The following is a 27989-nucleotide window of genomic DNA, read 5'->3' on the forward strand; positions in this document are numbered from 1 at the left end:
TCCTAGAAGCATCTTAGAAAAGATAATACAAAAAAAATTATTTAACGTAAAAATAAGAGCTGAGAGTCGGTTAAATAGCCATTGATAACAGTTGAAATTTTCTGGATGGTACCAACCTGCATTTATTGTTACTTTCCTTTACTTTTTAATTTAATTTAATTTTAGCACAAGAAGATACATGTTCATATTTGTTACGTGGGTATATTGTGTGATGTTACATTCCTTTACATCTTGTATAAATAATCTTTCTTAAAACTACTTTGTAAATGTAGGTAATGTAGACTTAATGCACATGTATATTTTTATTTAGATGGAATTTACTTTTTATTGAGAAATTCAGAACAAATTTCAGTTCATTTGTTCAACCACATCTGTTTTCCATATTGGAAAAGCTTAATTGCCTGGTTTGCATTCTATGAGGCCTCATTTGTGAACCTTATGGTATCTACCCAAATTGGAGGCACTGTACCTGGGAAAAAACTGCTAGTCCCTTGGGTAAACACCCTGACAATTCAACCCTATTAAGTGATGGCAAATCTGTCAAGATGCTTTGCCATTCTGACCGCTTGGCAAGGAAATGTGGTCTATGTTTAAAATATAATTTTTGAAGGTGTTGCTTCTATTGAATTCTCCCCTGTATTGCAGTTCACTTTATTGGAATGTGAAGCCAAAGTGTTGGCAAGAATCAAAACTTTGTTACTAGTAACAAAGAGATTTCCACAATATACCAGGTGGTGCTGTCAAAAATAGTCACACTACAGTTTTAGTGTTCAAAGTCCCACTGATAAACCTCCTGGAGTATCGTTTGTTTGGAGTTTAACTGCAGGTGTTTTTGGAACACTATTCTTAAATTCCTAAAGTCTGCTAATTAGAAAGGTAATCTGTGAATTTTCAACTGCATTTTCCATAGATCAGTAGAAGTACTTATACTACATGAGATCCATGGACCTTCATTATTATAAACTGCTAACAGTTGCTCTTTCCATATTGAAATACTGAAATTGTACATATCAATCCACAAAAAAGGCACATATTTAACAGTAATTTGGAAACAGAACTTTGCGTCATTAAGGCAAAATATCGTAGGTTTAACCAGAAGTGTCAGGAGTCCTATTTCAGAAGTTTACCTATTAATCTATAATCATAGCATAAAACACCGCTGCTATCTTAGGAATGTCTGAATGTCTGTATTCTTTGCTTTTCATTGCATGACCTCCATCATAGACACCTGACCTGCAATGTAAGCCTGGTTCAGAGCATGGACCATCTATTGCCTTGTGAACAGTGGTCCTGACGGTAAGTTCTTATCTTTCACTAGAGTAGTTTCCAAATAAACACATGAAAGAAGGGGAATTAATTAAGAAACAAATTAACCCCAATGCAAAGGAAAAAAAATAGCATATCAGATAATTACTTCAGATGAGACATGTCTACAATGAAGCAATGCTAACAAAAGCATTTTTAATTGTTATTGCTGGTGCCTCCCTCCCTGTGATAAAGTCCTTGAATAGCACTGCCCTTTCTTGGAGGAGGTGAAGCAGGAGCAATGGAGGGAGGTTTCAAAACAATCAGCATTGTGAGATTGCTTTAAAATGAAACGTCTGGGAAGGAAATAAATGAAAAAAGATTCTGTCTGAGATAACTTTTGAGTCAGGTTTTTCTGCAGCTTAGACTATGTGAGGCGGTGGTTGGTGTGGGAGGCAAGCTATCTGGATTCTCATGTTGATTCTGCTACTTTTAAAGTGATAGAAACTTGAACTGGGAACTTGACCTCTGAGTCTCAATTCCTCTTTAAACTGTTCCTTTTGGGCTGGAGATGTTGAAAGTAAAATAAATAAATAAATAAATAAATAAATAAATAAATAATAAATAAAAGGTAATAGATAATAATATCTACTAAAATGTTGACTGCTAAGTATACAAGGCACCATTTTCTCATTTTTCATGTATTTTCTTATTTAATTCCCGCAATAACCCAATGAGAGAGGTACTATGAATATCCCCATGTTACTGGGTACACATGTACGTAAAGATGGCAACAGTAGACACTGGGAACTAATAGGGAGAGAAGGTAGGGAGGGGTTCAAGGGCTGAAAAGCTACCCACTGGATACTATGTTCATTATTTGGGTGCCAGGATCATTTGTACCCCAAACCTCAGCAACACACAATATTCCTAAGTAATAAACCTACATATGTGGCCCTTGAATCGAAAATAAAAGTTGAAATCATAAAAAAAAAAAATCTCAATGTTAGACATGAGTAAAGAGATAATGAGGGGTTAAGTGAATCCTAGTCAGTCTGCACAGTTTTAATCACTGTGTTGAAATTTTTCAAGAAAGGCACACTAAAAATGTACAATTGTGACATATCCATGCTGTAATCATTGTATGAAACTCCCTAAATGCAACTATCATTTTTACTATTCTAGTGATAGAGACACCGGTGATAGAGTAGTGAATGGATTTCTAATACTGTCACTCTGCTTTTCTTGAGGATAGGATGATGTTCTCTTTGCCTTTGCATTAGCTACAAGCACAGCATCTGGCGTAAAATGTTTCCCTGCATATTCTTCCTGTGGAGAGACTGCAGACAGCTAGACAGGCTCTAACATTCGAAATGGCACTGACTATCTAGTTGTGTTGAGCCTTGGATAGTCTTCTCTGAATAGTTTGTCTAAGAACAATTGTAATGGAACCCCTAGAACTTCTCTCAGATCAAGGCATCTGTGGCACATGTGTAAAGAATGGGGGTGAGGATGATGGGGGCAATTTGGTCCCGTATGCTCGCCTTGCAACATCGTCTGTCTTTTATATCTAAACCAATCTTCCATTGCAGGAAAGTGCTTATTTCTCATTTATGAGCATCCAGACTGATCTAGAATAGGTGGGTGATGGTTGTGACCCTTCATCCAATATTCCCATAAAGATTTTCAGCCTTCTGGAAGTATAGCAGGTTAACATCCTTCAGTTCTTATCAATTGTACATAGGTAATCAATTCTTTCAATTCATTCAACAAAGACTTACTGTCTACCTGGTTGAGACATTATTCTAACTATCAGTAATATGAAGAAAAAAAGACGTCGTTCTTAAACTCAAGTGGTTTATAGTTCATGGAAGAATAAATATGCAAATGAACAGTTATATGTACTTAGTAATGGAGGTGCATGTTTATGAGGTGAGTACTTGGGAAAGCGTTCTCACAGGGATAGGATTTGAGGGGAGGACTGAAGGAAAGTGGGATTTGCAAGGCATACAGACAGCTGAAGAACATTGCATTCTAGGTGGATGAAACACTATGTTCCCTCATATATGAAAGACTGTGCAGACTATGAGAAAGCAATTTTCCAGGAAGGCTTCAAAGGCAGGTTTTCTGTTTATGTGTATCTAGGTCTTTCTCATGTTCATTCCCATTCCTTTCTGCTCATTCTGTTCTCTTTCTGATCTCCCTGTACTTATGTTGTCAATTGATACTCAGATTCTACACTTGGACCTGTTTTATGTATGGTCTTGATATTTCAATTTGCTTCTACATCCCTCAGAAGCTTGTAAGATATCTACTATTTTGAAATTTTATTTTACGTTCTCTCTACTCCATGTCAAGACTACATGATAATGTTCTGTAAAATAATGTTCTTGCTGTGCTTAATATATACATGCTTAATAAATGCTTATTTTCTGATAAAAATGATTTTATATGAGAACCCTAGTTATAATATATAGGTAAATAAGATGCTTAATTCATGAAATTTGCAAAAATACTAATATAATCAAGTGAAATAACAGTTGACTGGACTTCTGCTTCAAAGTGATCCTGATATAAAAGAGCCCATTATGTAAACTTTCTGCTCCATATTTTAAATACTTCCTTTGCAATGACTTCAACCCTAATAGTAGAGTATTTTCATAGAATAACATATAATTATAACATTAAGAAATACCCTTAAATGCCATGTCATTCAAATACTAATATGTGGCTTCAGTCTCCTCAGTAACAGGCCAACTTTTGCTTGAATAACTCCAGAGGACTCACCTCCTTCAACCCTTCTCCTTCCAGGCTATTTCCTTTTTAAGAACTCTTCCTTATGTTGACTCTAAATATACCTTGCTCTAGATCAGTGATTCTCAGTGAGGAAAGGGAATAATTTTGTAACTTGCCAATGTATGGAAACATTTTTAGATATCAAAGCTTGGGGTGCTGGTGGCATCTCATGGGTAGAGGCTGGTGATGCTACCAAACATCTTACCGTGTACAGGACAGCCCTATATCCAGCCCCAAACAGCAGTATTGCCAAGTTTGAGAAACTCTGCTCTAGAGTCAACCAATTTGTCCACAGAGAGAGTGTACCTGTTTCCATTCAGCAGTCTATCAGATACTTGGAGACAGCTAACTATATGAAGGCTACTACACTCCCAAGTTTTGCAACTATTTTTTCCTATGCTCCTATAAGAAAACTGGCAATTAATGTGTGACTTTTCCCCCAAAACATTTGAATTTAAAGGAGGAATGAATCATTGAAAGAAACCAATGCTTAATACAAATTGACCAGCAGTGGTCCCCTTGAGCACTGTGGAGTTGAGTGGAGGGGGTATAATAGAGTGATGTCTTTATATGCTCTTCCCTCTTCCCCATATAGCTAAAACCTATGAAATTTACTGCAAGGGATTTAATTTCAGGAGTTAGTCTTCTCAGGGATATAATGTGAACAATGTGTGTCATGTCGTGATACACTATGTGATAATAACCATCTCCTGAGTCAGAGTGTTCTTGGGATGGGAATAGTGTTAGAAATTCTGGAAAATTTCTATACCAGGGGTGGGAAAGAGATAGGAAAGTTCTCTTGAGACTCTCTTCCACACTTTCTATGAGCTTAACGTTTACATGCCATCTAAGCCAAATCTTCATTTGTTCCTGAAGTCACTTTAACACTCAGGGACAAAACAATAACTGGGTCAACTTGTATCTGCTATGTTACAATTAAATTTTGCTCCATCTAGGCAAGAAAGACTGAAGAAATGATGTGTTCTCTGGAAAGAGTGAGGGTCATTTCAAGGAACATTTTTGATTGAACAACTTAGCAGTTAACTACAGTCTATTTTAAATTGCAAGCATTATCATTGTTTCAAAACAAGTACCATGTAGACAATTGCCTAACGGCAACCAACTTGATTCTTTTCTTGAATAAATACTGTTTTTCCTGAAGTGGGTGGATTGCAGGCTTATGGAGAAGAGCAGGATACAGTCTTAAAAATGCTTTGAAAGAAACTTATTCACCAGGGAGGGTGAATAGACTCCCACATATATTTGCTAATATAGAAGGATTTTGATGTTAGCTTTCATTGATTACTGAATTAAGAAATCAATACTGTTGTTTTATAAAAGGGACCACCACAGACTCGCTTGTTGTACTTAATAAGAGCATTGGGAAAATAAGTATCCAGTTTCTTCATCAATGATGATACAGCTTAACCCAGCAAGTCATTAAGAATTCCACTCCATGCAGTTTTCCTATCAGCAAACACTGCCTATTGTATGAACTAACACAGCAGGTGATATCTCCTGTGCTGCCTTCCGGAAAAATTTCTCTCCTTTAGTGGGAAGATAGGAAAAGAAGAGGAAGCTGGAGAGAAAGCCCCTCCTGAGGCAATTCAGCAGAGAAATCCAGGCCCAAATGGGGAGATTGCAATGTCTAAACTGACCCAGCCACAAAAGGGAAGATGTACAAAATGCTGTCATTCTCTGAAGTTCTCTCTCAACAGGCAATTTGTAATGGAAAACCCTGAGCTCTGGTTTGGGACTAGATGTTATAATTAGACAGCAGGAATTTTTAAAATTATGTGACAGGTTCATACTCATTTATTTCTTCCACCCTCTTTTTTCTCCCGGCTCAGTTCAAGCAAAGACAATTTCCAGTACATATGTAGGAAGTCAAAAGTAGTTAAAAATGGATGGCAATGCTACAGGCTGCACACTGTCACCACGGTTACCACACACCAGGTGTATGACCAGAATCAGTCACAGGAGCAGGAGCATGTGAGTATGAGAGGTACCCAGATAAATCCTCTCTCCAAAAATGTTTCCCTCATTAGTGTACAAGAGGGCCTTAAATTCACCATTAAGAATTTATGGCTTTGGATTACCATTGACTATATTTTTAAAATTCTTATTAAAGGACATATATGTTTCAAAGGAATAATACACTTTAATTATTAGCTACATAACAGCCACCTAACACCTCTTATTATTCGTGATGCCTAGCTGAACACAGGACCCTGTATGGAAGGGTTCCTTGGAAGGGTGCCTGGGGGTCAGTGTATAGACTAATTGTTCCAACTCTTTGCTTGACTCGGCCTTGATGAATTTGTAGCCTAATCAGAGTCTGAGTAGTCAGGAAACATGGGAGCTGTGGAGGAGGGAATGGAGCCCTCTCTCCTGTCCCTTCTTACTCATGTCAAGGCCTTTATCCTCTTGTACAAGGACGTCTCCCACAATTTTCTGATTGGCTTCTTCAGATCCAGCATCTCATTTACACTGTCACCCTGTTAGCCTTTCTCCAATGCAACTTTCATTCTTACTCATCCTCAAAACCTTTCTAAAGGTCATTTCTTACTTTGTGAGCTACATGAACATATTCTGAATTATAGTCACTGTTATTTCAGAGCACATTGTACCCATAGCCAGATTTTAAGTTTCTTGAGATCAGGGCTGTGTTCTATATGACTTTAGTGTTCGCTTTAACTCCTATCACAGTGCAGTACACACAGTAGGAGCTTAACAGAGACTGACTTGCTGATTAACCATGTAGGAAACCAACAATGACTTCATGAGACTGCTTGGGCACCAGAGATGTCCACATAATTGGCTTTAGATATGGCTTTCCACTGACCTCTCCTATAATTTTAGGGACATAAAGTTACCATTTATTGAATCTGTCAGTTTTTAGTGAGGCATTTCCATAGATTTTCTTAATTTATCCTCTCTCCAACTTTTTGAGGTAGACAATATTTTCTTCATTTTACAGATTTACCAGTAAATGGTGGAGTTGGAAATCAAACGCAGGTCTTTCTGGTGCCAAAATCTATACTCTTTCCATTATAGCATGATAGTTTGGGGTTTTTTATTTACGCTGTGAAGATAAGAACCTTATCAACATTTGTGACTTTATGGTGATATTGACCAGATAAATGAAATAATGAGATAGGTCTTTCATTGAGTACGAACTGGCTTCTGCCCTTGGGAACTTACTAGTACAGGGTTTTAGTAGCCCACATTTTTTCCTCTAAACTGGTCTGTCTTCTTTCAGGGAATACATAGGTAGTAAAAGAGTAAAATCAGATTGTAAAAAGACCATTTGCAGGGCACAGTTTCTCAATTACTTTGGAAAACTGGGATATTTACACATCTGCTGTAGAGTACCATTTATTGCACTAGGAGAAACTAAGGTGAGAAAAAGCATATATATATATATATAAGCCCTTACTAATGGTAATATTGAGTATAATATAAATTTGTGAAATGACTGGCATTCATTGGGAAATTATGATTGAAGTATGACAGACTATATATATACATATATGAAATCTGTCATACTTCATATATATATATATTCTCTTTTCTCAAGTAAAATAACATTTTTCATCTCTCTTGATCCAAGTATAGAAAGAGTGGCAAAATTAATATGATGTGCTTTCATATGTGCAATATTTTCTATCCATCTAGTGAAATGTAAGGATGTTTATTTAAACCAGTTATCTTAATTACTCATAATATGATGGTGTAATCTGAAGAAGGAAATAAATTTCACATAGCTTATAGAGAATCACACAGAATTATACCTAGAATTTTATTTTATGTGTCTATCTATATATTTATTATTATTTACATTTTTTTTTTGAGATGAATTCTTGCTCAGTTGCTCCAGGCTAGAGGCCAGTGGCCTGATCTTGGTTTACTGAAACCTCCGCCCCCTGGGTTCAAGTGATTCTCCTGCCTCAGCCTCGCGAGTAGCTGGGAACACAGGTGTGTCCCACTATGCCCTGCTAACGTTTTGTATTTTGGTAGAGGCAGGGTTTCACCATGTTTGCCAGGCTGGTCCCAAACTCCTGACCTCAGGTGATCTGCCTGCCTCAGCCTCCCAAAGTGCTGGGATTACAGGCATGAGCCATAGCACCCAGCCTATACCTAGAATTTTAGATGCCACAAATGTGAGATAGAGAAAGAAGGTTATTCCAGTGCAAATATAGCCAATTTAAGCGGTTTGTGACATAAAAAGATAACATGAGTGTAGTATAGTTTCTTTTAGTGCTTGGGGTTTGATTATAGTAATTTGGTGGGAGGCGAAGTGTATGACTCTTAGAATCATGGACTTTTATTACTGTGACATTAGTGCTCTCATCAGAAAAAATACTAAACTTAAAGGAACATATAAATATCACATGGGGTAGTTAAAAGAGCACAGAAGTACAAAAGATCTATCTGAGTTCTAGTTCTTGTGCTTTCTACCAGTGGGAGTTTTCATGAAACCAATCTTTCTGGGGATTGGGAAAATGACAAAGTTGAGCTAGATGATTTCTCACTTATTTCCTTCTATAAAATGTATAACCTTGTAAGTAAGGATTGCAAGAGTTTGTATATTTCTTCTTTCTAACAAAATTATGACAGCCAATTATTAGCTTTATATCTAGTTTAAGTTATGTGTTAAATGTTTCTTTTTTTTTTTAATGGTAGCATCCTCTGGCTTCTCTGCATACATTTTTAGGTTTATATCCTGATGAATTATTTATATTTTATCTCTGAACCAAAAAATGCTCTAGTAAAAATTAATGGGAATAATGGAGTTCCATGACATTATGCCTTCTTGTGTTTGATTGTATCAGTGGCTTCAAATTATTATTTCATTTTACCTTGACAGTCTGTTATGTAACTGCAGCATTTGTCCTGTGGGCAGGGCATACTTACCAGCTTCTTCACTCTGGGTTGAGCCCAGTGAGTTGCTTTGGCTAATGGGATGTTAGCAGGTGTGAAGCAAGCAGAAACTTGAAGGAGTTTTGTACAGCTGAGTTTGCATTCTCTTGCACCTCTGCCATCACTCAGAGAACATTCCTGGGCTCTATAGATGATTGATTCCAGGAGGAGGATAAGAGACAACCATAGCTGCCCCCAGTGAAACCCAGCCTCCATTTAATGTTGCAATAGCAACCTGATATGCTTCTAAACAATTTTCATTGGTAGAAAAATTTTCTGCCTGCAAACCTATATTATCAAATTATAACCAGAAAAAATGATAATTGCATTGTTGATATAATCCATTGATGAAGTTATTATGATATTTCCCTTTTGTTCCCCAAAAACACAAAAGCAAAGAGACACAGCCTTTTAGCAATAGCATTAGTTAATCTTACCTGTATGGAAACACTGCTGTAAGAGCCACCAATGACCCCTGCAATGAGAAGTGGGATGTTTTCTTGAATGGCATAGGATCCATCAGGACACATATACTCAGCTTCATCCACTTTTGTCAAAGATGCCCTGACAAACTCCAGTGATTGCTCTAATGCATAGGTATCCCTTGAACACGTATCCAAAATGTGAACACCCAGCTTCACTCCTGGTAGCAAGTAATCATCTTTGTTGATTTCATCGATAGCAAACAACATGGCTTCCAGGCGTTGAATCCCTCGGTCTTCATTGATTCGCCCACATTCTTCAGTTCCAGTGCCTTTTTCATTAATAGGAAATAGGCCCCCTAAAACAAGGTCACCTTCTATTTTAATCTCTCTCCTTAGAAAGTTATGGTCCCCTAAAGAGAGTAAAAATCCCTTTGAAAACAAAGCTAAGGTAAGAACTTGGAGTCTTGTCAACATCTTCATGAATCCTGTTTCTGTACCTCTGGGAGATATCAATGGTGGAGCCAATGTGTCATGCTAGTCCTCTCTCATTTCCAAACTGGATCTTTGGCCTGTCCTTCAAATAAGGGAGGAACAGACTAACAGAGCCTGTCATCAAATTCCTAAAGAGATAAAAATTATATGAACAAAAATGGTAAAGAAAGCAACAGTGATTACATCGATCATGCCCAATCAGACCTTTAATGGGATGATTCAGAAAACCATTTACCAAACACACAGTACACCACAGCACCAGGCACTCTCCCACAGGTATTCTCACCCCATCCTTACACTCTCTATGATGTAGTTCCTAGTGGTCCCATCTCACAGAAACGGGCACAGAGGGTCAAGGAGGTGACCTTACAAAATGTACTTATTGCAGGTTGGATTTGGAGTCCAATTTTTTTTTTTTCTTTTTAAAGCCAAATCCAGTACTCTCTCTACTGAGTCATTTACTTTGTTTTTGGTAGGTCAGCAATGTGGATATGAGTTTATATCCCTTCTCTTTAAGCTGCATTTGTAAACTTACCTTTTTAATGAATTCTTCCCCTTTCCATTTTAAACACAACAAAACACAATGAACTCTGTTACAATTTCTACATTTCTACCACAGCATCTCTGTCCCGCCCTTAACAGATGAACTCTCCTAGCCCATTGAGGTTAAGATTCTGGTCAACTGCTGTAACAAAAGGGTTGTGGAAAAAGCTGCTACTAGTTTCTAAATTGAATAAACTATAAACTCACTATAGTCCTCACTTTACTTGACCTTAATTGAAATCTTGACTATTCCTACCTATTATAGCTTCCTAGTTTCTGTTCTCATGCTTCATCTTGACAACATCTCAAATTCCATTGTTTAACACCTGCCTTCCCTCATCCTCCCTCTACCTCTTCCTGGGCCAACTCATCTATTTTCATAGTTTCAGCTACCACTTAAATGAGCTCCATACTTCTTAGGTCAACTGCCTGCTAAACAGCTTTTCCCATACATCCCTTAGACACCTCAAAATCTATGTGGCTGTGAATGGATCTTCTCTGTTTCCAGGCTCTCAAGCCAGAAGTCTGCACCCAAGAGTCTTCTCCACTTCACCCACTGCTACCGTCTTTCAATTAGCCACTATGCCCTGCAGAATAACCACGTAGCATCTCCCAAAGCAACCACTTCTTCCTTATCCCCACTATGCTAACCTCTTGTAATTTGTAGCAGGACCCTAGCAATAAATTCCTAGAGAGCTGCTACCACCTCACAAAGCACCATTTTGAACATTAGAAAAGGATATCCCCTTTAAAAGTACACAATTTCTCAACTTATTGTTGTATAACCTATACAACTATAGATGATGGGGCAAGTGTGATTGCTGGTGGCTGTCTCCCCTATCCAGAGTGAGGCAGCTCCTCATTTTGTCCTCACATCTCAGGTAGTGCAATGAATGCTAGTGCTGGGGTGTACACAGTAGACTCTAGCTACTGTGAATTGAGCATCTTTTTACATTCTAGGCTAGAACACATGAATCTATTGAGAATCAGGCAAAGCCTTGCTGTGAGGATCATGTTTTTGACAGTAGTCTGGGATCTTTCTAGAGAGCTTTCCAAAACTCTGGTGTGGAACAGTCTAGTTGCATGCACGCATGAACCCCTGTACCTGCTGTTGAATTCTTTGACACTCAGCTTTCTAGCACTAGAACAAACACTTCGTCAGCACATTCACCCTGCTTGCTTACTTCTATCCCCCTAGATAAGATGAACTTATTATTTTCAGAGTCAAGTGAGAGATGTGACCACATCGGGCTCCTGGAGCATCCTTCTGACAGGTTGCAGCCACATGCCCTTGTGTGTGCATTTGAGCATGCCTGTCTTCTCTTCAACTTTCATGCATGATTGTGTGTTGGAAGGGTTTTATGAAGGAAGGGCTCTCCTAGCTAGTCGAAGACTCAATAAAGATGCCTGAAAGCCACATCATCCATGTGCTCTCAGATAAATTAGCAAATGTTAGCAATTTGAATGATGTCTCATTGGGGAAGACCCTCTAAGGCACAATCTCAATTACTATTCAGAGTAGTCTATTTTCTGTCAATGTACACTGACTTTCCCTTGCCCACAGGTTTAAGAATTAACTCATTATAAATCTCTTCTCAGTGCTTTATGATCTTGTCCCTGGCTAGCTCTAAAGCCTTACTGCTCACCATGCTCATCTGCGTAGGCCTACCTTTGCCTTCAGATCTTAAGCTGCAGATATATTGAACTATGTGCACTCAGTAGGTGTTTAGGATGTTGATGACCCCTTGCTTTTGCTCATCCTGTTCCCTTTTGCCAAGAATGTCCTTCTATACCAATTTCTCCAGCAAACAGCCACTTATCATTCAAGACTCAACACTTACTGCCAGGAAAGACCAAGTATTCTGTCTTATCTCCCTTTCCCAATCAAATTGTTGACTTCTGGCTTTATATTCCTGTTGTAGCTTGTTCAAGAAATGTTTTCTATGGCTATTTTGATTTATATTTGTTTTCTTCTGTGCTCATTGGGAATTAATGAAATGGCACAGCATTTAGAATTTTTCAGGTGCCAAGGAAGAAAAAAACTCAATGAAACAAGCAAGACAGGAGCTAGTCCAGTATTTACTTCAACATTTTTGACATTTCTCCCTTTTCATATTAGCAGTGCCCTTTAAAACCCAGATTTCCACTTGCTTTCTGTTCCTTTCACATGCAGCGAATGATGGGCTGTTTTCCTGAGCCACACTGTCAGCTGGGGTATGTTTTGTCTGTTTGTTTAAGTGTGAATCTCAGCACTGATGGCAGCAGCCATTGGAATGCTCAGGATTAATTCAGAGCCTCCCTGGGAGATCTGCCACAGGGCAACAGAAAGTCTAATATTAATAATTTTTTTAAAAAGTTGATACTGTAGTAGAATTTTTTTGTTTCATGTCAATTTCTGGTCTCTTTGATCTTTATGCGCAATTCCCTTTGAAGCAAAACTGCCATGGAAGGCAAAAGACACTGCGATCATTATCGCTAATGATAAAGATGCCGAAATTTCTCTATAAAATAATTGTTTTATGTGCTTAGTAAAAGAGAATAGCTAATTAAAAGAAGGCCATCAACACAGGCTTACCATGTATCTTTGCAAAAAGTGTAGACATCTTTTGAATGTAAAGAAAGTCTGGCTACTCAAAGAGTAAAGATTACCTTTTAGTCTATAGAAAGCTTAATTCTCTATTGGGAAAGGGCTCTTAGCCAGAAAAGACTTCAAATGAAACACTGCATTACACTGAAAGTAACAGTCTTTCATGTCCAAACGGGATCTTTGGCCTGTCCTTCAAATAGGGAAGGAACAGATTAATAGAGCCTGTCACCGAATTCATAAAGAGATAAAAATTGTATGAACAAAAATGATAAAGAAAGCAACAGTGTCTTATCAGTCTACCTGTTTCACAGGTAAAGACTGTGTTTTATTTCTCTTTGTTTGTCTATGTTCTGGCATAGTAGAAGAATTCAATGAATGTTTCTTGAAGGAATATAGACATGTTATCTATGTTTGCACATGACTCTACTATTTTATTTATGGCATGGGAAATGGGAATTAAATAAGAAAATGCATTATTTTTGCTTCATTACCTACCTGGTCACATCAGATGCTTTTCCCCTATTGCACTCTTTGATGGTGGGATCACCAACAGGTATAGTAATATAGTAATGACTTTGTATTATGCAAGAAAAAATACTGCCTTTGTACTTGAATATTGCAACTGAGATTGGCATCTAGGAAGCCAGGAGAGATGTAGACCTGAACTGACTTACATTTACTGCTTAAGTTTTTGGTCAGGAGAGTACTAAATAAGGAACATGCACATTCTTCTATCTCAAAGCCTCAGAGATGCATTCACTTATGAAATATTTATTGAACACCTACTATGTGTGCACTAGGCTATGAGTTGGATACCCAGGATATATATTTTAGTTGTAAACAAATGAACATCATCCCTGCTGTCAAATAACATTCTCAATGCTTACACATTTTTATATAAAGAGTGATAGAAAAGTAAGGATCTCTGTTTTTACCAACTATTTTCATCATTAGTGAAACTATTGAAAGTTTGTAGACCATCGGTTTCCTTCAACATAATTGTCAAGTGCTATACTCAAAAACTGATTTATTCATATTGCTTGTGTTATATAAATTTAAAAATTAGATATGCAGACCATAAAAATAAGTTGGCTGATGATAATGTCATGTAAAATATTTTTTCCTTATAGCTCTCTGACAGGGCATATCTAAGTAACATTTAATGTCTTCCTAGAGAATTACAAATCAAAAATCAATTAATGTTTAAATACACTATCTTTGTATTTTTATTTACTTTTTCTCTATAGCAGAACTTACAATGATTAATACTGTAGCACTATGCATGATTCAGAGACAATTAGCATTATTTAAAATGAAGCCCTAAGAAAGTAGAAAAAAAAAGTAACATTGAAAAATAGACAAACATGTTTAATTCAATGCCACTGTTATCTCTTTGTAACAGTTTATCGGATTGTGTGAAAGGGCACCAACCACCTCTTTTCAGGTTCTTTTCATTATAAATCAGCAGCATATTCCTCAGATAAACAGGCTCCCTACTGCAGCCACATTCATATGCAGCTAGAGAATTGCATCTCTACAGTCAAAGTTCTCCATTCAGGGATGATGAGTGATGTGTCAACTATAAACAAGCATGTGTAACCCTCTCTGTAGGCAACCTGCTCACCAATGTTTTATTAATCGATGCATTAATAGAATCTCAGAGGTTTGCTGTGAATATAATCCCTGGAATATATGAACTCAAAGCATTTCTGTACTCTGCATATGCTAATATGTGTTTTTGTCCACTCTTTGCTCGGGGACTTGGTGTCGGAAATGAAATGCACTTTCAGTCAATGTAAAAGTAGTTTACCCAGGGAAAGGAAAGGGTCTATCTGGGAGATAAAATGCCAGAAACCATACATACTCTTTTCCAGAAATAAATCCTTAAGTTACTGAAGGGTTTCGGAGAGTGCTCAAATCCTGCACACTCAATCAATCTGGAGCAAAGTTAGGGTTCGTCCTGGTGTGTGCAATTTGATTATGATTCTGTAATTTTTCAGCTGTCAGTATTATAGGCAACAAAAGGCATAACCCTTGCTCTTAGACTGCCATTTTCAGTTGGGTAAACAAACAGAAGCTGTAGCTATATTGACATTTTTGGTGGGAGATATGCCATTGCATGACTGTAATTCTTTTACTAGAGAAAAAAGGTATTTTCCCCCACAAGCCTTGGGAAGCTATTATGAGTAGCTCATCATTTCAAACCCAATCATTTTTAGTGGATCTACCTTAAAATTTATTTTCCTTTTAGCCTTCCATGTTACTCCACTGTAAGGGGTTCCTTCATTTGCTAAATTTCCATATACTTTGTGCTATGTTTATCATGAGGATCATATTTTGTCTTGTGTTTTACTTGCAAAGTTTTTAAATGGAAAATTATTCTTACTTACCTATTAGTTTGTAAACTACTATATATCAAGGACCATACTCTAGATATTGTTGTATGTTCCACAGTGCCTCAGACACAATTGTCAAAAGTTGGTTAAATAATAAATTCCAAGTAGCATGCAAGTTTTAGAAAGATTGATCAGGAGATTGAAAACATAATTTGGAAATTTCATTTGGAGAACAAAGATCGCCAAAAAGATCTGTCATTTTCAAAATGATATTATACTAGGTCAAAATTCAACTTCGGCCCTAAATAAATTTGACCCAAATATCTCTGATCTGACTTTGTGATGCTGAATTATTGGTTGATTTTTTTTACAGGAAGAAAAACATAAATTAAAACTGGAAAATTTGAGAGCATTTAGAGAAAAAATAATTAGAATACATGTTATGGGTCTGAGAGGGATTAGAAGGAATGGAAAACAACACATCAAATGACAGGTTAAGTTCCTTCAAAGCATGAAGGATGGGGCAGAATAGAGGAGGCCAGACTTATGCACTAAGATTTAAAGTTAAGGAGAAGAGTTCTGCTTTCCTTCAAATTTTCTGAGTTTAAGGCTTTTTGAAATCCCACAATGGGTGTGAAATTTTAAACAACCAAAACTTTAGGTCAAATAGTGGGAATTAGTTGATAAGACCCTCTTATATAAACCTATTTTATTAATAGATAAAATGAAAACACCCAAGAACCCCGAGTAACTATGTTGAAGAGAGGGACATTGCCAGTTGGCATGTTGGAGCTGAGAAATGGATGGTGATGAGGCCAAAAGGAGAAAAGCCCACTTCACTATTTGACCTTGGACCAAAAAAACTAAGTAAGGTAAATTAAAAAATAAAAATCACATCTCCTATTCATCTCCTATTTTCTTTATCTTCTGAATTTAGAGGAAAATGATTTTTATGAGGTAGGCAAACAGATTATGTTAAACTTTGGTGATTGCTGGTAATTTACTTCCCATCAATAGTATTCACTTGGTCGATATAGAATATATTGAAGATTTATTTGCTTTCCTTCAAAATCAATCTTTATTTTCCTAAACATCAAAGTGCACAGGATTTTCATGGTATGTGTGTGTCTGTGTGTGCATGTGCACATGTGTGTGTTGCCATTTCAGCTGCTTTAGCATCCTCAAGTTCCTTACCCTCATTACAAAGCCTCTGAATTAGAGCCTCCCCAAATTCCCTGTGATCCAGCTTTGTCCTTTACCTCTTCAAAGCTGCAAAATCTAATAGAAGTTTCGGGTTTGTCACATAAACAGAATGTAGAAACTGGGTTTGTCAAAAGCTTTCTCTCTGGCTCTGGACAAAATGGTGAAGGGGTAGAAATGGAGGAATACCATTTTTAGGAGGATATTTTTACTGACTGGCAATATGACCCATCAAGTGGCTATTATTAATAATTTCCTAGATGTATGCAGTGCCTTTTTTATATAATTTCAGAGTATTCTGCATAGTGAATTAACTCTTCTATTTCCTGGTGAGAAAGAACTATATCATCTATTGCTAAGTAGAGAGTGAGAGAGGGACTGAGAGAGAGAGAAAGAGTAAAGCAAATTGCTCAAGATGGTAGTTGGTAGTAATAAATATAGAATTGGGATTTAGGAAGACTTTACCATTATTTGCTCAAACAAGTCTACGAAACAGAACACATGTCACACACATCTTTACCAAAATATCACTTTTATCATTCATATATTCCTGGTGACTATTCCTATGACATGGTCACTAGGAGAAGTCAGGTACAGATAATAGACTGTTACTGAATTTACCCTCCTGCTGAAAATAACTAGAAAGTTGGAGAAAAAATATGAAGCAAACTATAATCTTTGAGAGAAAAAAAACACATGAGGGAAACCCCATGGTTACCCCATAGATTCCCCAGTATTCTGCACAGGGTACTTTCCTGCCATGGAGCAGTGGCAGTCTTTCTGACTTGAGGAGGCAGGGATTATTTAATAGAATTCTAAGCTGCTAAAGCAGTCGCTATGTGTGGGGCAGTGAGCTGCATGGAGTTGGTGGGCAGATCTGAGTGGTTATCCACAGGGTGAGACTCAGTGAGGCCTGGCAGACATATCTGAGAGATATTAGAGTTCCAGGCCAGCCAGAGTGCAGAGATCAAACTAGGCACTTTGTGCTTTTTTATTAAAACGTTAGAAAGACTGGCTCTATTCTATTAGTAAAGGCCAAGCTCTGGAATTAGGGGCATGTCACAGGACTGAGTATAAAACAGACCTGCCCTTATAAAGAATGAAATTAAGTCTAACAAAAGTAAAATGATCCACCAGTATTTATTTACGTGCCACTTAGGACAAAACTCAAACTCTTAAAGAAAGATGACATAATTCAGACTGCCTACATTCTATAATAACCAGCATACACGTATAAATTGCTTGACATGTAAGAAAACAGAAAAACAGCACACAGAGTAAAGAGAGAAAGCATTATTTGAAATAAGACCTGAAATGGTGCACATTTTGGAATTAACAGACAAGAACTTGGACTATTATAAATATGTTAGAAAACATAAGAAAATGAATGAATAGATGGGGAATCTCAGCAGAGAAGGGAAACTATAAAAATACTATATGGAGATTCTAGAACTCAGAAGTACAATATTAAAATAAAGATTTAGGAGGCAACAGATTGGAGAGGCAAAATAAGAAACGTAAAAATGGACCAAAAGAAATTATCCAATCCAATCAGAGAGAAAAAGAGATAGAAAAGAAATTCAACAAATCTTCAGTGTACAGTTGGACAATATTTAGTAGTCTAACACATGTAAATTTAATGTTTCAGAAGGAGAGAAGAAAGAATGAAAGAAAATACTTGAAGTAATGGCCAGAAAATCCCCCAAATTTGGTGATAAACATAAGATTACAAAACCAAGGAGCTCAGCAATTCTTAAGCAGGATAAATATAAATAAAACCATATGTAGTTAAATCATACCCAAATTGATAAAACTAAAGGTAAAGGAAAACCTTTGAAAACAATCAGAATAAAGCAGCACATATGTGTAATGTGACAACAATATTAATGATAGCTGACTTATTATCGGAAAAAATAACCGCCATAAGTTAATGAAATGGCATCTTTGAAGTTCTGTGGAAAAACTGGTCAAGCATCACAGAATTCTCTATCCAGTTAAGCTATACTTTAAGAAGGTGAAATAAAGACTTTTTAAAGACAATTAGAACAGATATTTCATAATTAGTAGACTTACACAATCAGAAAGGCTAGAGGAGGGCCGGGTGCAGTGGCTCATGTCTGTAATCCCAGCACTTTGGGAGGCCAAGGTGGGTGGATCACTTGAGGTCAGGAGTTCGAGACCAGCTTAGCCAACATGGTGAAACCCTGTCTTTACTAAAAAATACAAAAATTAGCTGGGCTTGGTGGTGGGCTACTTAGGAGGCCGAGGCAGGGGAATCACTTGAACACAGGAGGTGCAGGTTGCAGTGAGCCAAGATCGCACCGTTAGACTTCAGTCCAGGGCCACAGAAGTGAAACTCCATCTCAAAAAATAAAAACAAACAAACAAACAAACAAAAGAAATGCTACAGGAATTACTTCAAAGTAAGAGGAAACAGCACCAGATGGAAAATCATACCTATGAGAAGGAATGAACAGTACCAAAATGGCCAATATGTGGGTTAATGTAAAAGAAAATCTGTAAGTCTAGACATTAGATACTGTTAGCTTAATTTCATAAAAGCTATATTTGTCACAATTTTTTCTTAAAAGTAAGAAAATTCCACTACCATTTTGTTTATTTTATGGTTTGATTTCACTGCTCTCTATGTACATATGTTTGCCTTCATCCTATATCCTGTTTGCTGGAAACCCCCTTGGGCCTTCTAGAAACTTCTACTAAAAGAGTCATCCTCATAATTCAACAGCCATGTTTCTGAAAGTAGCATTTGAGAGAATGTTTTTCTTTAACTTTATTGCTGCTAATAGATTTAGTCAAAGCTTAAACCTAGCTGGCACACACTGGTACAGCCATACCAGTTGTTAAAATATTTAAATATTTCCTTCCAGTTGGTGAATAGCCAGTCCTAACAAGCCCTTTGAGCATTCCTCCACCTTCCTGGCTATTCTGGTCCCCTCTCTGGCATATCCCCACCTACCCTCTCCCATCCTTAGCCACCAAATTTCCTCATGACCCAGCAACTAAAGTGTTAGATTCTGGCACAGTAGGGTCTTTAGGTTCCACTTCCATGGTTATGATTACTGCTAATTTCGATAACTTGATAGTAGTTGTTAAGCCTTTTGAATATCATCCCTGGATTGACTTGCTAAATAAGATGTTCAACATTTGGGAAAAGTTTCACTTTTAAGCAAAATCCCAATCAGCTAAAACAGAGTTGAATTTTCCCTTTTGGTCTGACAGATAAGCATTCATTTCCTTTTTTTTTTTTTTTTTTGGTTCCTGGAAAGCACACCACAGTTATTCTTTGGGAACCAACACATATGTTTCTAAAGTGAGGTGAATTCATTCCTGGCTTGATGGGTGGCTTGGTGACACACCTGATAAACAGAGTCAAGTGTCCCTGGCTATTGCAGTTGATTAAGGAATGAGCCTGTCACCAAATCATTGCCAAGAAGGATGATTTAAGAACATTTTTCAGAACTACCAGGAGAAAAACATCCTCTCTCTGGTAGAGTGGCTTAAAAGAATGCATGTAAGCTCTTGTAAGTATGGGAGCTGCTAGTGGCCATCTTACCACCATGAGACAAATGCCTGTCTGAGAATAAACACACAGAATTGCAGAGTCAAGGAATGTGAATATAGTGAGATCCGTGCTGCTTCATCCAGCTAAAATTTCCCAGTAACATAAGATAATAAATTCCCTTTTTGTTTTCCTAAAGTCAGTTTGAAATTGGTTTTATATAACTTGCCATTAAAAGATTGCTAAATAACCTCTCTTGTCTTTCCAATACCCTTCACATTAAAAATAATAAAATTTATAGGGCACCTACTATGTGCTAAAACTATGGTTAATGTTCTACATAGATTATTTTATTTAATCCCATAACTTTTATCCCATTTATACCCTTACACAGATGCCATCTCAGATGGCCACAGGCTTCATGATGGCTCCCACTGTGCTACTGTATTAATGACAGGTCTTTCCAGAAATGCAATGACTCCAGAGTCATCTTTTCTTTATGCTATTATCAGCAGTCCCATCTTCTCAATTCTCTTACCACAATCAAGTCACCTGATATATTAAACCATCAGTTTTGGCACATTAATGCAAGTTAATTTGTTATCCACTTAGGGATGATCAAATTTTTGAATGGCCTAAAACACAGAGTTAAAACAATAAAGAGAGAAACATTTTTAATCATGGAATTTTTGATACCTTTGTGTACAGATAGTAAAGTATCAAGGCCTAATTGATGTTCTTCAAGTTATAGCACGTATGAACCCCATACTCAAATAGAAGTCAACTTGTATATATCAGATACTATGAGAGTTCAGGCTTAGAATAATCCTGATCGCATCAGGTAGACAATTAAATGCCATTGATAAGTTAAACCTGGCATAATGGAACTCTCCTATCATTTAAGTGACCTTAGAACATATGTTTTCAGTTCTGCCTAGCTGGAACATTTTGTGGACAATCATTAGTATGCTGTAGTCGGCTGGTAGGATCTCTCAAAACCCAATTACACATATCTCTTCCCAAGTCTGTGTTCAGTGTCACCATGCTGGCAGCTTAAAATTGGCCATGGTGAGAGTGTTTACATCACAGAAATCAGCAAACACTAAAAATAAGTCCCTCCATAAGTTCCCAAGGTTTGATTGTTAAATATTTACCAGCACACCACTGGTGGTAAATTTAACAATGCTCTTATAAAATCCATTCCTAGAAAATCAAATAGAAATAGTCTGGGAAAGCAATATGGTACAATGCCTTAGATCAGAGTTTTTCTAACTGCAGATCAAATTTTCACAACCTATTCAAGTGTCATGATCCATATTAGCAAATCGCAATGAGTATTTTAAAAGGAAATAGAAGAGTTTAAAATATGATAAAAATATCAAAATATGAATATAAAACATTTATGTAGAAAGGGTGAATATTATTTTCTAAAACATTTTGGTGTGTATGCATGTGTATATGAATATTCTGGGTTACAATGTAAAATAATTTATCACTGGGACACGTTAAAAAAACATTTTGAAAGCCACTGTGTTAGGGTGTGGCCTCTTCAGTGAAATGTTTGAATCTACTTCATGACGTCAGCCCATGGCCACCTCTTTGTGTCTCATTTTATATACACGTAAAATGAAGACAAGAATAATACCTATTTCATGGTGTTTTAGGATTAAATGAAACAAAATATAACATTAGCTCCATAACTGTCTGCTATTATTAAAATTGTTGGAGTGAGGATAATTTATCAATGACTCCAATGAAATTGGAGGTGTTCTGTACTCTCCACTTGATCCCCATCAGCTAGCATTCTGCCTTTCTTCTCGTTGAGGTGTAAGGTGATGTGTGATATTGGGGAATTGCTGGCTGTGCGGATGATGCAAGGAGGGAATCAAAGTTCCAAGGTGTCTAGTAAATTCTGGATTGTTCAGTGTTTATGGGTGCTAAATACCATAATATGCCAGGAGAAGATGGAAAGTCATCATCCCCTTCTCTGCAAAAAGACACATGTGATCACACCCAGTTGATATATTCTTTTTGTCCAGAAAATGTTAGCATCCTTACTCCCTTGATCTTCTCCTGTTGTACTGAGTTTTGTTAGAAGGGAGCTGAGCACCTCTTATCCTGAATCAGTCTGAACTAGGACATTAACTGGCCCCTAATGTCAAAAGAAGAATGTTTCCTAAAATTCTGGTGTCCAAGTTGTTTCTGACTTTAATTTTCACTATCCCATCACATTAGAGGCCTTAGTTACAGAGGGTTTGGGTCCTCTATAACAATTATTAGTCTTTAAATTCCATGGCAACTACTGTGCCTGTGACAGTAAGTCTGGGTTGCCTTCTGCCCTCTTGTCCATGTCCTTCATGAGTTTCAGGGAATATTGACCCCTACTATCTTGTACACATTCTAATGTAGGAAGCTCCCAACACATAGCTGTTAACTTGAGACAGATTTTCAATTAACAAGACTAAAGTATCTCTTGTAAACTTTCAACTTTTAAACTGGTTCTGATTTTACCTGTGCTTTAAAAAGACTAACACAAAGCCCTCATATGACACAGCTTCTAGGTTTGCTTTCCTTTCTCAGTGTTATACACAAATTATGGTCATAAAATTATGGCAAGCGTTATGTTACACAAGGGCCCATTTCCCCAAGTAATAAAGGCAGAGCTAGGCATGAAAGAGTGCATATTGCATGAATCTATTTATATAAAAGCCTAAACCATATCAAAGTTATCTATGGTATTGTAAGGTCGGAGAGATTTTACTCTTGTGAATGTGAGAGGTTACTGACTTGTAGGAAGCCGGAGAGGGTTTCTTGAGTGCTGGTAAATTTGTGTTTCTTGATCCAGATTTTTGCTTCATGAGGTGTGTTCAGTTTGTGAAAAGTCATAAAGCTTCACAATTATGACAATACATTTTTCTGTATGTATATTACACTTCAATGAAAATTTAAAATAAAAAAAAAACAGGACTGAAGTGAAAAAGAATGGCTAGTGTGGCTGTGCATTTTAAAAAAATGACAGTATATAGCAAATTGGCCACAGGGGTATTGACATGAATTTGCAACTGTGGGCTTACTAACAACACTAACTCTGATGAGAGAATCCTGCAATGCCTGGTGAGAAGTCCTAGTGGAAGATGAGATGCCGATCTCATCGCAAGTGAGTGATGGGCATACAGAGGCCTCCTTCTCATTATAATAACAAGTCAGCCACTTTGTTATCCTTTCTGTACACAAGCAGAAGCCATGAGTCTGGGTGTAAATGACAAATACCACCAGTGACACACTGCCTGACATTTGGAACTTGCAACTTTACAGTTTAGGCTGCATGGGAAGAGAAAGGTGAAGAGTGAGTTCCAATCAGAAGATTCTAAGTCAGGCAACTGTTACTTTCACAGTTTGAGTTCTGAAAAGTGACCGAAATTATCCTGTGGTTTTACTATGTTCCAGTGTTCAAAAAAATCTGTTCAATGATTTAAACAAAATTGCTTATTATGTCTATTATGTGCCAGGCCCTGTGGCACATACCTTCTGAAGATAACAAGGAGCAGTAGGACAGCATCTCTGCAAAATACAGTAAATGAGGTTTGTTGGGACTCTGATAACAATTAACAGCTAAACAAAACATAACTCAGATTTATTTTGGCAGCACACTCCAGTGTGACACATCTGAAGAGGGCCAAAGACTCCTCCTTCATTGCCGTAATTGGTTGCTCCTAGCCTGAAGGTTGGGATAGATTACATTTCCAATTGGATGGGCAAACTGCATGGCCGAGCTTAAGAGTTTCGGATTACTGCTGCTCTTTCCAGATGCAGTTAACCTTTGAGTGTGGCTATCTTGCCCACTATGATACCTGATGCCATTTCAGACAACGGGGAAATTGATGACAGCAGAGATCAACTCTAAGATGAAAATATCAATAGGTGGCAACCATGAGAATATATTTCATATATCTACTTCTATTATTTTCCTTTTGCCCTATATTTCTAGTTACAGTGGACTCTCATATTTAAAATGTTCGCAAATACTGTATTGAAAGTTGGTTTAAATTATCCTCTCTATCCCGACCTTTTAGGTATACATTCTTTTCTCTGTACTCCAGCTTTCACCAAGTCCTAGTTGCTATTTTGCTCACATTAGCTCCAAATTTGACTTTCTTTTCTCTGTTGCTATTTTTTAGATAACACCAATCTTTTATCAATCTTTGTTTCTGATTGCTGCAACCTTCTTCCATTCAGATTTCACACACTTTTTTTTTTTTTTTAAATCTACCTTAGTCTATTTAAGATATTGCTCTAAACTTGTATTCTTCACCTGTGGTCACTTGAACAGATGCAAATATCTCTTGTTACTCTAAATTTCATCTTAGCAGCAGCAGTTTCAATGATTTTATCCATTCACTTCTTTTCTCTTTTATGGCCCAATTTCTTTAGTGGCTAGGAAACACTAAGATAACTCCTCATGCTTTTTCTTTTCATTCCTAACACAGCATATGTTTCCAAGTCTGGGGCAAGCTAATTCAGTTAGTTAGCCCATAGAACTAGTAAAACCTACATCATTTGATTTGTCCAAGTTGCATTATTCTAGAGAAAACTGGTGTTACATATTTGGTCATAGTCTGTATTACACAAGCATGCTATTGGTCACAAAGTAAACTGTAGTGCAAGTTACCTGACAAGCTTTGTGTAAATTAGTCAGCATAGCTAAACTTGTGAGCTGCAGCAATTCTGTGTAGATTAGCATGATCTTTCTTTTTGACGTATAATGCATTGCCAGGTATATATTAAGTGTGCAATAAATATTTGTTGACTAAATTAATGAATACATATTTTCTCCTTTTATCACTTTACAATAAATCTCAGCTTTCTTTTTCACTAGTTTCTTCATTGTCGAATGGGAAAAGTAAGCAGTATTTTTTTGAACTTGTATGCAAGTTGCTTTACATATGCTCATTTACTCTTTCCAAGATTTCTGTTATAAATAGATGAGTAAGACTAGCTTAGGGGCAAACTTAAGCACTACTTGCTCAGGACTCCTCAGTCACTGGGTAGTGGAATAGAATTATCTGATTCCCAGCTTTTGACTGGGATAACTCCTTTGATAACTCCCATCTGTTGAGAATTGTGTCCTAATGTCTCAGAGAAGATGTAACAATCTAGACACCTCCAGAGGCTTGTCTATCTGGTGCTTCTCTTTCCTCAAACGTATTTGTGTTGGCTTAATTTAAATTCCTACATTATTATTGCCTCAAAAATATTTTTTTCTGAAGTCTATACATGCTCCATTTTAGTTTCAGGAGAACTTTTCTTCTAGGTCATGACACTTGGAAATGATCCTGCCTAGAGAGGGGACCTTTGAACATGAATTTGTTTCCACATCTGGCGTCCATTAGCATTCTCATCAAGGCCGTGTTTGGTGCTGATTCTATCCACTGTCCAGATGTTTCTTTTACTTGTGGCTTAGCACAAGACATTTACACTTTGCTGTTTAGCATACATATGGGGTAATAACCTTGGGGAATTTCAAAAGCCCTGAATTGCAATTCCTGCAAAACGTAGCCAAATTATCTCAGTAGTGTAGATGCTGAACTACCCAAGCATCCTTCTCACAGCCTACCAGAAACCCATTTCACCATGGGAGGGCTGCCACTTTATAGGACCTGTGGTGAGGCATACAAGATGTCACCCAAAGGATGGTGTTTCACATGACACCCCGAGAAAAGCTGAAGATCAGGGGAAAAGCAGATTTGGCTTAAAAGCTATTTTTATTAGCTAGAAAATCTATGCCAGTAGTAAGAATTAGAAAATAAGCCCTGATTTTTACATGTGAAATATCACCTTATATTTTATTTTAAACTGTACAAAGAATAAGTACAAAAATTTCTTTAAATATTTCTAATGTTGCCTCAACTTTGCATAAAATATCTTACTATGATGTTAGCATCTGGGTGTGTTTTGAATGATCTTTGGGTATTGATTTAAACGAATTCTTCTTCAGCACTTACCCTGGACCTCTGTCTTGGAATTCACTATTATTAACTGCGGAGGCTTAGCACATGGAATGTCAAGAACAATGACACTATCTTTGACACGGGTGAGCCAAAAGGAGAAGATAAGTATTCTCTTGAGGACTTTGAGTTAATTTCATGACCATCAGTGAACAACAGGACAGTAGCCCTATTCTATGAAAAATTTCACAGTATACCTTTCCATGTAGTAGTTCCACTGCTCCGCTCTCTAAATAGCCACTCTCCCCTTCACTGTGACTAAATTTTTGTGTTTAAAATATGAGTATTTATAGATTATAAAATGGTTCAGTAAGAAAGCCTCTGGTATCATCCAGGCTGACCCCTGATCTTCTTAATTTTCTTATGAATTATTGAAGTCCCTGGGGAAGGAGGTTATTCAGTATTTCTATTTTAGGGTCTTGCTTAAAATTTATTTAAAAGCTTTTGCCCTGGATGAAATCTAGTCTGTATGTGGTGCCTATTTGGGAACATCTGTGGATGTAACATATTGTGCTTGGTTCTTCCAATATATATTTTTCTTCTAGTCAGAGACTTGTTACTTGCCTCCAAATGACTTCGAATTCCTGCAGCCATTTTCCTTTCATCAGACAATATTCTTACTTCCTGAGAGGGACAGTTAGTTAAATAAAGAGTCAAGGGTACTGGTGTGGATGAGCCAAAACAAAAAATGTATATATTCCATTGTTTAATAACAGGGATTGACGGTCAGCTGTAGAAAACATAAAGTATATATCAGCCGCATGCTGCTGCTCTGAGAATAATGGTGAAAAAGTGAAAGATTAAAACAAAAGTGAAAAGCAAAATAATAGGTATATCCACAGGCTATCTCCTGCCAGGTGAAAGGAAAAAAAAAGAATGTTTCCTTGTGAAAGGGAACAACTTCAGTCCACTGAGCTTTTGAAAAAAGAAGAAGTTAACCACAGGGAGACAGAAAAAACAACAGTGGAGAGAACTGAACTACAGAATACTAACTGTTCCCTGCACAAATGTTAGCTCCAGGCTGTGCTGTTTAGTGGGGTGTGAAATCACAATTAACAGAGCAAGGGTTCTGTAAGTGAGCCGAAGCTGCTTCAAATTACATCCTGCTATTAGCCGCTTTTAGAACAACCACATTGAACAACTCCATGTTTATTGGACTGTGATGTGTTCTTGAAGAAATCATTAATAAAAACAGCTGATTATAGTTACATTTACTCTGTTGGTATTTTAGATCTTAACCATTTTGGATGTTTACCAGTGTAAGGATGCAGAAGCAGGAAATGGGTTCAGTCAAACAGGCAACCAGAACTGATGGTGCCAAGGTATCCCAATTGAGTCTTCCAAAGGTCTTTATTGATCTGTTTGTGTACTTCTGGTGAAGATTATAACTGAAATCTGTTGAATGTATTTTAGGCAGAAGCTTAGAGAAAATACAAAACCTATAAGGAGAACAAAGGCTTTGATTTATGTAGAAGATTAAAGATATTAAATATCTCCATTGCCCATGTAATAGCCTTTTTATAAAATAAAATGAGCTTATAGAAAATACGGCTTAAAATGTAAAAGATAAATCTCATCAATTTTCTCCTAAAATAATGACTTTGAAATCCCTTTTACCCTGAAGATATTAGAAAGTCTATTATCACTTCTGTTTTGATACATGTTAGTGAGGGTTTAGAAACCGCAATGAAGAGCACATTTTACAGATAAAACATTGCTTTGTTGAGTATACTAAAACATAGTAAAGCTGATGTGTCAGCTAACTTTTCGCTGCATGGCTCAAGGCTTCTCTACTTAAATTTCTCTCAGGCTAATTAAATGTATAATGGGATCATGGACACTTATATGTGGAAGGGAACTTATAAAATGTCTCTTCCAATTCCTATGAGTGCTTAGAGCAGTGAATAGCCTTGTCTA

At 37.0% G+C, this 27989-nt stretch overlaps 1 protein-coding gene across 2 annotated transcripts in view; it reads right to left on the bottom strand.

Annotated features, from left to right (window-relative positions):
* The window catches only part of GRM3 (glutamate metabotropic receptor 3), a 227801-nt gene that overhangs the window by 96420 nt on the left and 103392 nt on the right, over positions 1-27989 (bottom strand). For both annotated transcript variants that reach the window (XM_007982324.3, XM_038004557.2), the window contains one exon: positions 9402-10009. In XM_007982324.3, coding sequence (XP_007980515.2) covers positions 9402-9869 — 468 coding nt within the window. In that variant the 5' untranslated portion in view covers positions 9870-10009. The remainder of the gene's footprint in view (positions 1-9401; positions 10010-27989) is intronic.

This window comes from Chlorocebus sabaeus, chromosome 21 (assembly GCF_047675955.1).
Source record: "Chlorocebus sabaeus isolate Y175 chromosome 21, mChlSab1.0.hap1, whole genome shotgun sequence".
NCBI lineage: Eukaryota > Metazoa > Chordata > Mammalia > Primates > Cercopithecidae > Chlorocebus > Chlorocebus sabaeus.